General features: G+C 53.6%; 2 protein-coding genes across 2 annotated transcripts; one reads left to right on the top strand and one right to left on the bottom strand.

Moving 5' to 3' along the window:
• Nucleotides 1–296: 296 nt before the first annotated feature.
• Nucleotides 297–1232, bottom strand: LOC148050029 (olfactory receptor 14A16-like). Its single transcript, XM_087745539.1, has one exon. The coding sequence runs from the start codon at nt 1230–1232 to the stop codon at nt 297–299; it is 936 nt and encodes a 311-aa protein (XP_087601665.1).
• A 7221-nt stretch (nt 1233–8453) lies between these two features.
• LOC148050030 (olfactory receptor 14C36-like) lies at nt 8454–9419 on the top strand. The gene has a single exon (XM_087745542.1). The coding sequence runs from the start codon at nt 8454–8456 to the stop codon at nt 9417–9419; it is 966 nt and encodes a 321-aa protein (XP_087601668.1).
• Nucleotides 9420–15063: the final 5644 nt, after the last annotated feature.

A 15063-nucleotide genomic window follows, 5' to 3' on the forward strand; every position in this document is an offset into this window, starting at 1 on the left:
ATGAGAACAGACTCCTTAAAACACTAATTCCTTGGACATTTTCTTGGCAGCAGCTTTGGAGGAAGAACCCAGCCTTCAGGCACTGGACCTGGGAGATTCTGTTTTATTGAAGAGATGCTATTGGGCATGCCACATATCATACAGTGCTCTGCAAGAGTCAGAGACAATAAGATCAAGCCTCAAGACAAGAAGTATGAACCCAGTAAATTATCTATAATCAGGATTATGATAAGAGGAAACAGCAGACTCGTGGCCTAAGAGAAACTCTGAGAAATGTGCAGAGAATGGGAGGCAGGTTATTGTTGCTGAAACAGCATCCATTGGGCCAGTTTCCATAGGGCATCCTTGAGCTCCTGGTTCCTCATGCTGTAGATGAGTGGGTTCACTGCTGGAGGCACCACCGAATACAACACTGCCACCACCACATCCAGGAATGGGGAAGAGGTGGCAGGGGGCTTCAGGTAGGCAAATATACCAGTGCTAACAAACAAGGAGACCACAGCCATGTGAGGGAGGCATGTGGAAAAGGCTTTGTGCTGTCCCTGCTCAGAGGGGATCCTCAGCACGGCCCTGAAGATCTGCACATAGGACACCACAAGGAAAACAAAACACCCAAAGACTAAACAGGCACTAACCGCAATAAGCCCCACTTCCCTGAGGTCGGCACCTGAGCAGGAGAGCTTGAGGATCTGGGGGATTTCACAGAAGAACTGGTCCAGGACATTGCCTTGGCAGAGGGGTAGCGAAAATGTGTTGGCAGTGTGCAGCACAGCATGGAGAAACCCAGTGCCCCAGGCAGCTGCTGCCATGTGGACACAAGCTCTGCTGCCCAGAAGGGTCCCATAGTGCAGGGGTTTGCAGATGGCCACGTAGCGGTCATAGGCCATGACAGTGAGAAGACAATACTCTGCTGAAATGAAAAAGACAAATAGAAAGAGCTGGGCAGCACATCCTTGGTAGGAAATGGCCCTGGTGCCCCACAGGGCATTGGCCATGGACTTGGGGAGAGTGGTGGAGATGGAACCCAGGTCAAGGAGGGAGAGGTTGAGGAGGAAGAAGTACATGGGGGTGTGGAGGTGGTGGTCGCAGGCTATGGCGGTGATGATGAGGCCGTTGCCCAGGAGGGCAGCCAGGTAGATGGCCAGGAAGAGCCAGAAGGTCAGGAGCTGCAGCTCCTGCGTGTCTGTGAATGCCAGGAGGAGGAACTGGGTGATGGAGCTGCTGTTGGACATTTTTTCACTTTGGCATGTGGACTATTCAAGGAAGAAAACACAGTATGTTAGCAGAGACTTCTCTGAGCAAAATCAAAGCCATTTCCCATAGACTCTGCTCATGCTGCACACACCCCCTTTTCATTTTCCAGGAGACCTTCCTCAGCTCCGTGGCTGGAGCTCTGGTTGGTGCTGGCAGAATGTGCCATTAGGAGCAGGACCCTTGCCCACTGGTTGCTGAGGAGTCTGTCCTGCTCTGCAGCAGTGGGGTCATGGGAATGGTGGGGGCAGGGGCCAGTCCTGGTCTTCAGCTTTGTCAGATGAAGCCACACCTAACACAGAAGGGCCTGTCAGCGTCTGCACTGCCAGTGCCAAGGAACTGGCATAGCAGAAGGCAGTTTGAGAGGTTTGAGGTTTTCTACAGCGCCCCACATCCCCCCTGAGGATTGTCCTGGGATGTCAGGAACCCTCAGCATTTCTGCTGCTCTCACGGAGAACAGAGTGAGCCCTGCGAGGCAAGACGACTGCCTGTGGCTCAGTGCAGTGAGGGGATCTGGTCACTCCCTCCGTCTTGTCCCCAGCTGCCTTGGGCTCGCACCTTCATGAGACGGAGGGCAAGCACACTCTTATGTTACGCAGCCAGACACTGCTGAGAGCAGAGGGATCCAGTGCAGACTACTAAATATGTCAGCCTTTCTCACGGTCTCAGCACCCCACTTCTAGCCCAGGACACGCATGCCTCCTTTCACCAACCCAACAGCATTTCCTCAGCCATAGAGTCTCTGCATTTCTCCGTGGGGCTTCCAGAGAACACAAAGGTGCTATGGGACAGGTTTGCATGCTGGAAGGCAGCTCACAGCTTGGAAGGACACCCTAAGGAGATGATAGCCAATTGTCTTAATGTTGGCATCTCATGAAGAGAAAATTGACTCCTTCCCCAGCCCCACAGGCTGCATTGCCCACAGCCCCACAGATTAGAGGAAAGCTGGGACACTTGTTCCCATCGACATGCCTGCATGAATGGACAAACAAGATCAGTGTGTGACTCTGCAGCTGAAATTCCCATCCCCAGGGAGTCTGACAGCAATAAAAAGATGACTTTAAAATGGGCAAGTGGAGAAACAAGGAAAAATACAGTGAGGGTCTGGCTGAGAGAGGCAACGGGGGAGGCAGACGGACACTCAGGACAGCGTTACCCTTAGCCACCTGTGCACGCCACGTCCCAGACAGTGATAATGCAGGACAGTTGCCCTCAGCCCAATTGCCAGTCAGTGGGAAATGGGGATGTGGCAGGAGGGATATGCCCTTGCTTCTTCTGCTGGTCTACTGGACAGAGAGGTGACTCCCACCCGAGACCCCATGGTTGTGAGGGCTGAGGGCTGTGCTGGGTGGGAGAGGAGAGATGAAGGGATTGCTCAGGGAAGTCATCTACATTGCAGGGGTGGCCGGGAGGTGCCCAGATCTCCCCTGCAAGAGGGCTTCCATCAGCAGGTCCTTCCTTTCCTGCCCGTCTCTACTGCCTGCAGCTGTCCCTGCCACGAGCTGTTGCTCTGGCCCCACGTCTCTTCCCTGCCAGTGCTCACAGACCCCATCTCAGCCCCTGTGTGCCCAGCTCTGCCCTGCAGCCTCTCCATGTGTGCAGGGCTAAAGAGCAGGTCCCACAAACCCTGATGAGACTGGAAAGGTGCTGCTGGTGCCATCTGTAGCCCACCCAGCCAACCAAGAGGAGAAACCTCAAAAGACAGACACCTTCCTTTACAGGAACTCCATCTTGAAAAGTTCCCTCAGAAACGCCTGGGGTGAGCTGGAGCTGAGAGCAAACCTGACCCACACAGCACCCTCTCGACAGCAGAAGGACCCTGCCCTGCCAGGGGTCACTCCCTCCACCCACAGCTTCTCCCTGCAGCTACATGGGGAGGTCTCCAGGCAGAGTGAGTGCTGACCCTGGCAGGTGACAGAGTCCCTGTCCCAGCACACAGCCCCTGGGGTGCAGGGACCCTGCTCGGAAGGATGGCCCTGGGCACCCCTGCCTCCACACCCACCTTCACACCCCTTCGGACATTCCTGGAAGAAGGCAGCTGTCATGACCTGTGCCTCTGACAGTGCGGCACAGAAGCCCTGCTTTGGAGCATGTCCTCCTCCTCCACACCAGAGAAGTACTGAGAGTCCTCCTGAAACATCCCATAGACTGTGGGATGTGGCAGCTTTTGGAGATCTCTCCAGGAACTGCAGCTTCTTTGCCCTGCTGCCACAGACTTACCGTGTCAAGGGCTGTGAAGACTTCTCCCTTTGTTAACTCTCAGCGTCCTCCCGCCACCAACTGCCTTTACCCTCTCTCTGCCTCACTCCTCTTCCCTCGGTGCCTGCAGGCAGTGCCCTCAGCCCTGCTGCGCTTTGCAGAGGAGCTGCTCCTGGGCAGAGCTGTCTCTCTGCACTGCTGCCCGCTTGCCAGGAGCTCCCTCCATCCCAGGAGCCCAGCGCAGCTCAGCAGCAGAGGCCCAGCCCAAGGCAGCACTTTCTCTGCCCCTCTGGGCTCCCTCCAGGTGTCCCTGGGCCTCCAGGGCTGACAGCTCCTGCAAGACAGCAGGGTCTCTCCTGGGGAACAGAACTTGAAGCAGACTGAAGTCACCACCTACTCTTCCTCCCTAAACACTGCACAGATTGATTCCTGCAGTGGGAATTGCTCTGCCAGGGTGTGCGGAGCTACAGGAGGTGTCAATGTTCCCCTCTGGACACTTACATCCCTGTGCCATGGTCAGGCAGGGCATGTAGGCAGTGACAGGCAGGGGATCATTTCCACCTGTGCAGGGCAGGGATCGAGCCAAGTCAATGTCAGCATCTCAGCTCTCATCAGTATTCCTGAGGCCGGAGGGGCATTCAGCTTCTCCAGTGCACCCCACAGACCCACAGGAGGTGGGATTCCTCTTGCCTCAGCTTGGCTGCACAAAAGAGCTGTCAGCTCCTTCTCTAAGCTGCTGTGTTATTAATGGGGACAGAGGCCAGGAGTGAGCTTTTCCGACGCCAACGCCCGGTGACATTGGAGCTGCCCGAGGTGGTTCAGGACATGTGCAGGAAACTCCAAGCTCTAATGGAGCAGTTGTGAGAGACAGGGCAGCATCTGGGGGCATTGCCTTGGCAGCTGGTGGGGAATCCCTTTGGCCAACTGAAATGGTAGAAAACGATGACAGTTAGGACAACCCAACCTGTCCCTCCTCAGTATGCTTAGGGCAGCCGACAGAGGTATTCATCTGACCAAATGGAGTCACGTGCCCCAGGGGAGCTCAGTCTGTCTTCCTCTTCTCCATCAGCTGTATTTCCTACATCTCCACTAAGTGTAACCAAAGGTTTCCCATGGACATCCCTACATTGCCTAAGCAAATGCAGGGCAGCTGCTTGACTTAATGGCCAAATGCAGGCCTGTAGTTCTACCTCAGATGCCAAAGCTGCCCAGCACTACTGGAGCGTCCAGCTGGCTGGGCAGTGCAGGACCCACAGGACAGCTGTCCCCATCCCAGGCTGGTACATAACAGACACCCCAGGGCATCTCAGAAAGATTCAGTGTGTATGAGCACATGACTGAATGCCACCACTGCAGGGAGCCAAGGTCTGTCCCATGTCTATCCAGGAGATGCAGGCAGTACATGAATACGAGGCACATCACAACACTCGAATGCCAACACTTTCAAATGCTGCTGATGCTTCTTACCCCCATCCTTTATTCACCTCCTTGATGATACAATCAAGGAACGGGTGAATGATTTTCACAGTTTACCTGGATGACACAATGTCCATAGCCAAGGACTTTCTCAGCAGCACCTTGACCCTCCTGGAGATCAGCTTGGCCTCCATCACAGGCTCGCAGGGACTCCAGAGACACCACAGACAGCAAAGCCCTCTCCCGTCAGGGCTGCAAAGTCCACCCCTCTTTGTCTCTTGCCTTGGGGAGCACAGGATTTGCTCACCTTGTGGGCCCCTCATTTCATCCTCACATTGCCATCTGCCATCCACGCCAGCATGTCTCTGCTCTGAAGCAACGTCTTTGCTTGCACAGGATCTTGGGCGCAAGATCTCTGACAAGTCTGAGGTTGGCCCTGCTGGCACCAAGCTGAGGGGCTGCAGCCCAAATGCGCACCAATGGCCTCAGCCTGGGGCACAGACAGGAGGGGATGGAGCCCTGTGTGCTGTCACAGAGCTGTGATATTGATGTAAATACCTGCTGAGGTGTGGTGGGGCAGGTCAGAAAATTAAAGGTTCTGTGATGCATGGATAGAGGCTGTTCAGAGGAGAGAGGTGGGGAAGATCAGGAGGGGGATGCCCTCAGTGGGAGGGAGCTGCCTGGATGGATGGAGGTCCTCTATGGGATGGGCAGCAGATTGGGTAAAGCCTTTTGGGTGAGGGTCAGAGGAGAGGCCCATTAGGGAGACATTGTGGTAGGATGTAAATCCCTGGAATCAGGTGAGGAAGAGGACAAAGTCTTATTTAAGCAATTCCAGTTCAATGACCCCACATCCCCCTTGGGGACTTCAATCACCCTGACACTGATGGGAAGGGGACAGTGCAGGCTGCAAACAGACCCGGATGTTTCTGTGGGTTCTTGGGGCCAGCTTCGTAGCCCAGCGGCCTGATGGCCAACATTGGTGATGCTCACCTGGATCTCATACTTGGAATCAGGGAAAAACAGGTCAGGGATACTGCTGTTGTGCGGCAGTATTTTCCCCCTTCTTAAATATGTTATCACAGAGGCTATACCACCACCACTGATTTGCTCAGCTTTGGCCAGCGGCGGGTCCATCTTGGAGCCGGCTGGCACTGGCTCTGTTGGACGTGGGGGAAGCTTCTGGCACCTTCTCACAGAAGCCAGCCCTGTAGCCCCACCCGCTATCAAAACCTTGCCATGCAAAACCAATACAGGTGCTCCTCTGGCACTTCTCCTCAGGACACTCCTCAGCTGCTCACATCACAGCCTGTCCTGATGCAGGAGGTTATTCTGCCCCCAGGGCAGACCTTGCCCCTTTGCCTTGCAAAACTCCAGGACGTGTCTGTTGGCCAAATCCACAAGAGTAGCAAGGTCCCTCTGCACTGAAACTCTAAGGTGTCAGCATTTAAAGCTTGGGGGCCAGTGTCTGAAACAAAAGAATATGGGGAATTGCAGGGCACTAGAGGTAATGAAGCAGACTTATGCGCTTCATGGAGTTGCTACCCAAGGTGGAAACTATCACAGCAGCCATCTCAGAAATACCCAAAGGAGATGGAAAACCAGAAATGCATGGCCAATGGGGAAAAGATTAACAAGGCAGGCAGTTCTTTTTGGAGTTTATTACGACAGTTACTGAGAAGAACTTTGGCTGGGGGAATGAAAGCAAAGGAGAGAGTCAGGGCTGTTTGGGGACATCTGTGAAGCAGCCCAGCACCTGATGGGAGTTACTGCTGTGGCCAGGGAGTCCCATGACCCTCCTGCTTTTGCAGCCTCCCACAGTGTCGTGGTTTAGCCCCAGGCAGCAACTAAACACCACGCAGCCGCTCGCTCACTCCCCACCAGTGGGATGGGGGAGAGAATCAGAAGGGTAAAAGGGAGAAAACTCATGGGTTGAGATAAGAACAGTTTAATAATTGAAGTAAAATAAATTAGAACAGTTAAATAGGCTAAGCAAAAACCGTGCACGCAAACAAAGCAAAGCAAGGAATTCATTCACTACTTCCCATGGGCAGGCAGGTGTTCAGCCATCTCCAGGAAAGCAGGGCTCCATCACGCATAAGTTACTTGGGAAGACAAATGCCATCATACCCAATGTCCCCCCCCTTCCTTCTTCTTCCCCCAGCTTGTATACTGAGCATGACGTCATATGGTATGGAACAGCCCTTTGGCCAGTCTGGGTCAATGCCTCCCCTGGCTGTGCCCCCTCCCAGCTTCTTGCATCCCAGGCAGAGCAGGGGAAGCTGACAAGTCCTTGACCAGTGTGAGCGCCACTTGGCACCTATTTAGCAACACCTTAGCACTACTTAGCAAGAACCAAAACATTGTTCTCATCCTAAACCCAAAACACAGCCCCATGCTGGCTACCAAGACGAAAGTGAACTCTATCCCAGCTGAAACCAGGAAACCCAGCACACAGCCCCTGCCCTGCCCAGCCCCTCCCCAGCAATCCCCAGCTCCCCTGCCCCCAGCCATGTTCCACGTGAGGCTTCATGTGAAGAAATCTAGAGTGCCTGTCTGTCTGTCCCTGTCCTTCCTCCCATGGCAGGAGCATTGGGACATTTCTCTCTTTCCCCTCCTGGCCTTGCTGCCTTTGTCCCCACCTTACCTGGGGGCTCTGGGCACTGCAGTGTGTGGGGCTGGCAATGAGCTGACCCTCACCTAAGGACTCCCTGTCTTCCGGACTTCTGACTCTTTCCCTGGGGGTCCTGCTGGGATGCAGGCTGTCCTCCAGAAGGGCACAGCTCTCCCATAGGCTCTCTGTGTCCCATGGAGAAGACAACTCAGTGCTAAGGCCATGGCAATGTGGCTCATCATCTGTGTGGGCAGCTGCAATGAGCCCTGTGTGTCCGTGGCTGGGAGGGGAGAGCTGAGATCCTGCTCAGGTACGATGAGATGGTGGGGAGGGGTTTGGAGATCTGCACTTGGGAACTGGATTCCTCCGCTCTCAGAAGTTTCCAGTTTCTTCTCAGGGGAACATCTGGTGATCATCCTCCAGCTCAAAGAGCTGCAAGGAAAAGGCAGCTGAGACCAGGGCTGATGGACGGACCAGCTCTCCACACCCTGCACTAAGGGACAGTCCCTTTGCCTGTCAACACCCACAACATGTCACTTGGAGTACAGCAGAAGTGCCAAGGATTTCTGCTTTACAAGCACTTCTCAGTTGTGGTGTGGCAACTAGAACGAGATAAAAAAAACAAAATCCCTTCGGCTCTGCTCTGCAGTGGGGTGAAATGGGAGCAACAATGCTGAAAGCTCATTGATACCCAAAGTGGATTTAATCTGAGATCACCCCATGTTGCTATTACCTATTGCTGTAGGACAGGACTGACACCTCCAGAGCCCACAGCAGAGCCCCCTGCTCCACATGGCACCCTCAGCCAGCACCAACCAGAGCTCATGAAAGGGACTTGCCAAAGGTCTCCCTGAAAGGTGCAAGGCAGTCTGGGGTGTTTCCATGAGAACTGCAATAGGCTTTGCTCAGAGAACTCTACCCTAACTTCTCACTGCCTTTACCTCCTTGGGCAGGTCCCCATGCAGAGAGGCAGATGTCCAACAGCAGTTCCATCCTTGAGTTCCTTCTCCTGGCATTTGCAGACATGCGGGAGCTGCATCTCTTGCACTTCTGGCTCTTCGTGGCCATCTACCTGGCTGCCCTCCTGGGCAACGGCCTCATCATCACCGCCGTAGCCTGTGACTACCGCCTCCACACCCCCATGTACTTCTTCCTCCTCAACCTCTCCCTCATCAACCTGGCCTCCATCTCCACTACTCTCCCCAAGTCCATGGCCAATGCCCTGTGGGACACCAGGGCCATTTCCTATGCAGGATGTGCTGCCCAGCTCTTTCTATTTGTCTTTTTCATATCAGCAGAGTATTGTCTTCTCACTGTCATGGCCTACGACCTCTACGTGGCCATCTGCAAACCCCTGCAGTACGGGACCCTCCTGGGCAGCAGAGCTTGTGTCCACATGGCAGCAGCTGCCTGGGGCAGTGGTTTCTTCTATGCTCTTCTGCACACTGCCAATACATTTTCCTTACCCCTCTGCCGAGGCAATACCCTGGAGCAGTTCTTCTGTGAACTTCCCCAGATCCTCAAGCTCTCCTGCTCAGATGCCTACCTCAGGGAATTTAAACTTCTTGTGTTTAGTACTTTTGTCTTTTTGGAGTGTTTTGTTTTCATTGTGGCGTCCTATGTGCAGATCCTCAGGGCCGTGCTGAGGATCCCCTCTGAGCAGGGACGCCACAAAGCCTTTTCCACGTGCCTCCCTCACCTGGCCATGGTCTCCCTGTTTCTGAGCACTGCCACATTTGCCTACCTGAAGCCCCCCTCCACCTCCTCCCCATCCCTGAATCGAGTGGTTGCTGCCCTGTACTCGGTGGTGCCTCCAGCAGTGAACCCCCTCATCTACAGCAGGAGGAACCAGGAGCTCAAGGAAGCAGTGTGGAAACTGATGACTGGATGTTCTCCAGGAGCTACAGAGTGTCCATCTTCTTCAACAGATGACTCATAATGTAACTCATAACAGGCCCAGCCTTTCTTGATTAATTTTTGTTGTCATTATTGTTGTTGGGTAAGTTTTTCCTTTTCTTGCTTTTTTAACTTGTGATAATGTTGTCCACAAAGAAATGCGGACACCCCACTTCTACTTCATTATCTTCCTCACTAGTGTGACCCACCGACTGTGTAAATAAGGAGCTATACTCCTTCTCTAATTAAACAAAATAAATGTACTTGCATTGATTTGTCTGTCTGAGACCCAAGCAACTAAAACTGAACCAAATATTCATCCTCATAGGTGAAGAAAGGGCAATGGGGCTGTCATGGTTTAACCCCAGCCAGCAACTGTGAACCACACAGCCGCTCGCTCACTCCCCCAAGGTGGGATGGGGGAGAGAATCAGAAGAGTAAAAGGGACAAAACTCGTGAGGGTTAAGATAAGGACGGTTTAATAGGGAATGCAAAAGCCACGCGCACAAGCAAAGCAAAGCAAGGAATTCATTCACTACTTCCTATCGGCAGGCAGGTGTTCAGCCATCCCCATGAAAGCAGGGCTCCATCATGCGTAACGGTTACTAGGGAAGACAAATGCCATCACGCCAAACGTCCCCCCTTCCTTCTTCTTCCCCCAGCTTTATATACTGAGCATGATGTCATATGGTATGGAATAGCCCTTTGGCCAGTCTGGGTCAGCCCCCCTGGCTGTGCCCCCTCCCAGCTTCTTGTGCACCTGGCAGAGCATGGGAAGCTGAAAAGTCCTTGACTGGTGTAAACTCTGCTCAGCAAGAATGAAAACATCAGTGTGTTATCAACATTATTCTCATCCTAAATCCAAAACACAGCACTATACCAGCTACTAAGAAGAAAATTTACTCTATCCCAGCTGAAACCAGGACAGGGGCCATGATGGAGTCCCCCATACCTACGGAATGGGGAACGTTCCCAGCCCTTAGGCAAATCTCTTCCCTCTCTCTCTCATGACCTGCATAGTCTTTGTTCTTGAGAAAACCCTCATCATCATGCACGTGGTGGCAAACTAGCATCTGCACACCCCCATGGCTTCTTCTTGGGCCATTTGTCTTCCCTGGAGATCTTCTACAGACCCACCACCTGCCCCAGCTGATGGCCAGCTGCATGACTGGGGACAGCACCATCTCTGCTCATCACGGTGCTAGTATTGTTTCCTGCACCTTTTGCATGTACCGAGTGTTTACTACCCGTGATCACACCCTACGATCAGTACTGGGCTGTGTGCCACGCCCTGCTCTCTACAAGACTCATGAACCGGCAGGTCTGTCTCCAGAGGGCAGCTGCCCCTTCGCTAGGGGCATTTCTGTCATCTACAGTCATAATTTCAGTCGTGTCCCAGATACAGTTGTGTGGCCCCAGTGGAGTGGGCCACTTCTTCTGTGATTTCACCCCATTGTGGAGCTCTCACGCAATGACACTGCGACACTCGTGCTCTTTGCTGTCATAACCTGCTTTTTAGATCCCATCCTCCTCTTCCTGTTCACATGGTCATCCTGTGTGCATCGGAGATGCCTCCCTGGGGCAGCTCTCCCATCCAGCATGGGCAGGCAGAAAGCCTTCTCCACCTGCTCCTCCCACCTCACTAGTGCCACTCTTTTCTATGACACCCTCATCCTTGGGGGTGTGATGCCCAGAACAGCCCTCCTGAGACAGTTTGACAAAACCCTTTTTGCTACACCATCCTCACATCCCTGTTCAATCCCTTCATCTACCGCCTGTGGACTAGAAAGGTTGGGGGACACTGAGAAAAATGCTCAGGGAAGCTGTGAGCTGCGCAGAGACCCCACTGGAGCTGTGGGCCTGCAGGAAGAAATCACTTCTGGCTCTCTTCTGAGCTAGGCCAGAGGACCTGGACTGGCGTGTGCTGTGTCCTGGGCACTCCGCTGGAAGGGTGGGATACGAAGAAGGCTTCTGGTGTGGGAAGGAGCAGAGAGGTGCTGGTGGAGCTGGCTGGTGTCATCATGAGACCTCTCTCAAACATCTTGGAAGGGGCAGAGAGATCAGGGAGGCTGCAAGGTCCTCAGAAAAGGCAAATATCAAACCCATCCTCAAGAAGGGCAAGAAGGAGGATTGGGAGTGTTACAGGTTGGTCAGCTTCACCTCCGTCCCTGGGAAGGTGGCAGGGCAAATGCTCTTGCAGCTATCTCCATCACTTGAAGGACAAGAAAAGGATTGCTGAACCCATGTGGGAGGGGAAAGAAGGGCATGCTGTGTACCTGGACTTCTGCAACTCTTTGGATGTGGTTTCCCGTGGTCTCCCTAGAGCGGATTGTTGACATCTGGACTGAAGAAGTGGATGCTGCGGTGGGTGGGAAGTTGGCTGGACGATCAGGAACAAATCTGTCAGTGGTACAAAGTCCTCCGAGGAGCCAGATACTAGCAGCATCCCTCAGGGATCAGCAAAATTTCTTAAAAAATCATGAAAAGCTGGAAATGAAGACTTTTTCAGCTATTACCTAGATTTCTTTTTCTGAACTCCTTCCAGTTTGGACTGGGACCAGTCCCAGTACAAACTGGAACCCTTTAACCCCTCTCAGTACAGACTGACCCCCCTCCAAGCAGAAACTGCGTCCATTTAACCACTCCCAGTACAGACTGGGCCCTGTCACATTATAAACTGGATCCTGTTAACCCTCATAGTACAGAATGGACCCCATCCGAGTCCAAACTGGTTCCTTTAACCCCTCCCAGTACAGACTGGGCCCTGTCACGTTATAAACTGCATCCCCTGACCCCCTCCCAGTACAGACTGGGCCCCGTCCCAGTACAAACCTGATCCCTTTACCTCTCCCAGTACAGACTGGGCCCCCTCCCAATACAAACTGGATCCTTCAAACACCTCCCAGTACAGAATGGGGCCTCTCCCAGTGCAAACTGGACACATTTAATACCTGCCAGTACAGACTGGGCCCTGTTCCACTACAAACTGGTTCCTTTTAACCCCTCCCAGCACAGACTTTGCCCTGTCCCAGTATAAACTGGAGCCCTTGGTCCCCTTCCCAGCACAGACTGGGCCTCATCCCAGTACAAACTGGATCCCTTTCACATTGCCCAGCTCAGACTGGGCCCTGTCCCAGGACAAACTGCATCCTTTTATCCTTTTCCATTACAGACTGGGCACGTCCTAGTACAAAATGGATCCCATGATCCCTTCCCAGTACAGGCTGTGTCCCGTCACAGTCCAGCCTGGATCCCTTTAACTCCTGCCAGTACAGCCTGGGCCCCATCCCAGTACAAACTGGATCCCCTGGCCCCATCCCAGTAGAGACTGGGCCCTGTCCCCGTACAAACTGGATCTCTTTAACCTTATAGAGTGGGTCTCATCCTTGTACAGACCCCTAACTGCCCCCCAGATCCCTAAGGGCCCCCATGGACCCCTAAGTGCAACCTTGGCACCCCTAAATGCGTCCATTGTCCATACCCCTCCCTCCCTTCCCTCCACTATGCCATGCCCCATGTGTCCTCTGGCCCCAGTTGCAGCCCCGCTTCTTGACCTTCACCTTGCTGTGGGCCAGCCTCACCTCCCCCAGTGCCTTCAGCCCTTGGCTGAGACTCCCCCTCACCTCATCCAGCCTTCCTTGGAGGGAAGACTCTGCCCAGGCCTTCACCTGAGCTTGGGTGGGCTCAAGGCTTGTCCTCCTCAGGTGGTGCTGGGTGGCCATTAGATCTTTAGAAGGTCTCAAGCTCAACCTTGGGTGTTGACTGAGAAGACAACCACTCCAGTGGAGACATCAGAAATCCTGCAAAAGCTTCAAGGTCAAATCCAAGAGGAAGAAGAGAGGTTGTAGGTGCTGGAGATCATCTAGTCAAAGCCCACCTTAGAGTGGAGACCACCCCTGGAGATACCCAACGCACAAGTGGTGTCCCTCAGGGGTCCATGCTGGGACCAGTACTGTTGAATATCTTTATCAAGGACATAGAATAGTGCAACTGAGTGCAAGTTTTGAAATGCCACCAAGCTGAGTGGGGCAGGTGACACTCCCGAGGGTCAGGGTGCCATCCAGAGGGACCTGGACAAGCTTGAGAAGGAGGCCCATGTGAACCTCGTGAGGTTCAACAAGGCCAAGTGCAAGGTCGTGCACCTGGGTCAGGGCAACCCCTGGTGTCAATACAGGCTGGGGGATGAAGGGATGGAGAGCAGCCCTGAGGAGAAGGACTTGGGGACACTGGTAGATGAAAAGCTGGACATGAGCGGGCAATGTGCTCTCACAGCCCAGAAAGCCAACTGTATCCTGGGCTGCATGAAAAGAAGCGTGGCCAGCAGGTCAAGGGAGGGCATTCTGCCCCTCTACTCTGCTCTGGTGAGACCCTACATGGAGTACTGCATCCAGCTCTGGAGTCCTCAGTACAGGAAGGACATGGACCTGTTGGAGCAGGTCCAGAAGAGGGCCACAAAAATGATCCGAGAGATGGAACGCCTCTGCTGTGAGGAAAGGACGAAAGAGCTGGGGGTGTTCAGCCTGGAGAAGAGAAGGCTGCAGGGAAACCTTATTGGAGCCTTTCAGTACTTAAAGGGGGCCTACAAGAAAGACGGGGATAGATAGTCTTTTTAGCAAGGCCTGCTGTGACAGGACAAGGGGTAATGGTTTTAAAGTAAAGGAGGGTAGATTTAGACTGAACAAAAGGAAAAAAAAAATTTCATGATGAGGGTGGTGAACCACTGGAACAGGTTGCCCAGAGTGGTGGTAGATGCTCCATCCTTGGAAACATTCAAGGACAGGCTAGATGGGGCTCTGAGCAACCTGATCTAGTTGTAGAAGTCCCTGCCCATTGCAGGGGGGTTTAACTAGATGACCACTAAAGGTCCCTTTGCACCCAAACCATTCTATGATTCTTTGATTCTATGATTCTATGAATGCTATGACCAGGATTAGAGGGGATCCTGCCTCCAGCCAGGTGGTTGAAAGGGACAACCGGGTTTACTGGACTGTATGGATTTGATGGCCTGGAACAGGAGACCCGCAGGATGATAAGGCTCTAATGCACACCGGTACACAGTGTACCCAAATGCCATCAAGCTATAAAGGGGCAGAACCCATCTGGATTTCTGGAGAGACAGGGGGATGAACATGGGACTGTAGGAAAAGAGTGCAGGTGCCTATTTGTAACAGACGCCATGACTGAAGCAAGAGGAATCCCACCTCCTGGGGGTTTGGGGCAGCCAGGGGAGGGAGCTGAGGTCCCTTCCAGCCCCAGCACTACAAATCCAGCATGAGATGCCTCCATTGACTCAGCTGATTGCCTTCCCTCAGCATGGCTGAAGGAGATGCCTCCCTGGCAGTGTCCAGGTGTCCTGCCTCATGATGGGCCAAGGAGAAGGGGGATTCTCAGACCTAACTGTGTCTGGGAGAGGAGAAAGGCCACTGCTGCAAAGAAACGTCTCTGCAGAGGTGAGAGAGGCAACATCGGTGATTCCTTCAGTCTCTTCCCAAGCAGGTTCCTGGAGAGCCCCAGGGAGACCTGGAGGGAGCGCCGAGTGGGGTGGGGGGCAGAGAAAGTGACGTCTTGGGCAGGTGCCCTCCTCCGGGGCTGAGACAGGCTCCTGGGGTGGAGGGAGCTCCTGGGAAGCAGGCAGCAGTGCAGAGAGACAGCTCTGCCAAGGAGCAACTCCTCTGCCAAGCGCAGCA

The sequence above is a fragment of the Nipponia nippon genome, unplaced genomic scaffold (assembly GCF_047370975.1).
Source record: "Nipponia nippon isolate SJK-2023a ecotype South Korea unplaced genomic scaffold, ASM4737097v1 scaffold_91, whole genome shotgun sequence".
Lineage (NCBI taxonomy): Eukaryota > Metazoa > Chordata > Aves > Pelecaniformes > Threskiornithidae > Nipponia > Nipponia nippon.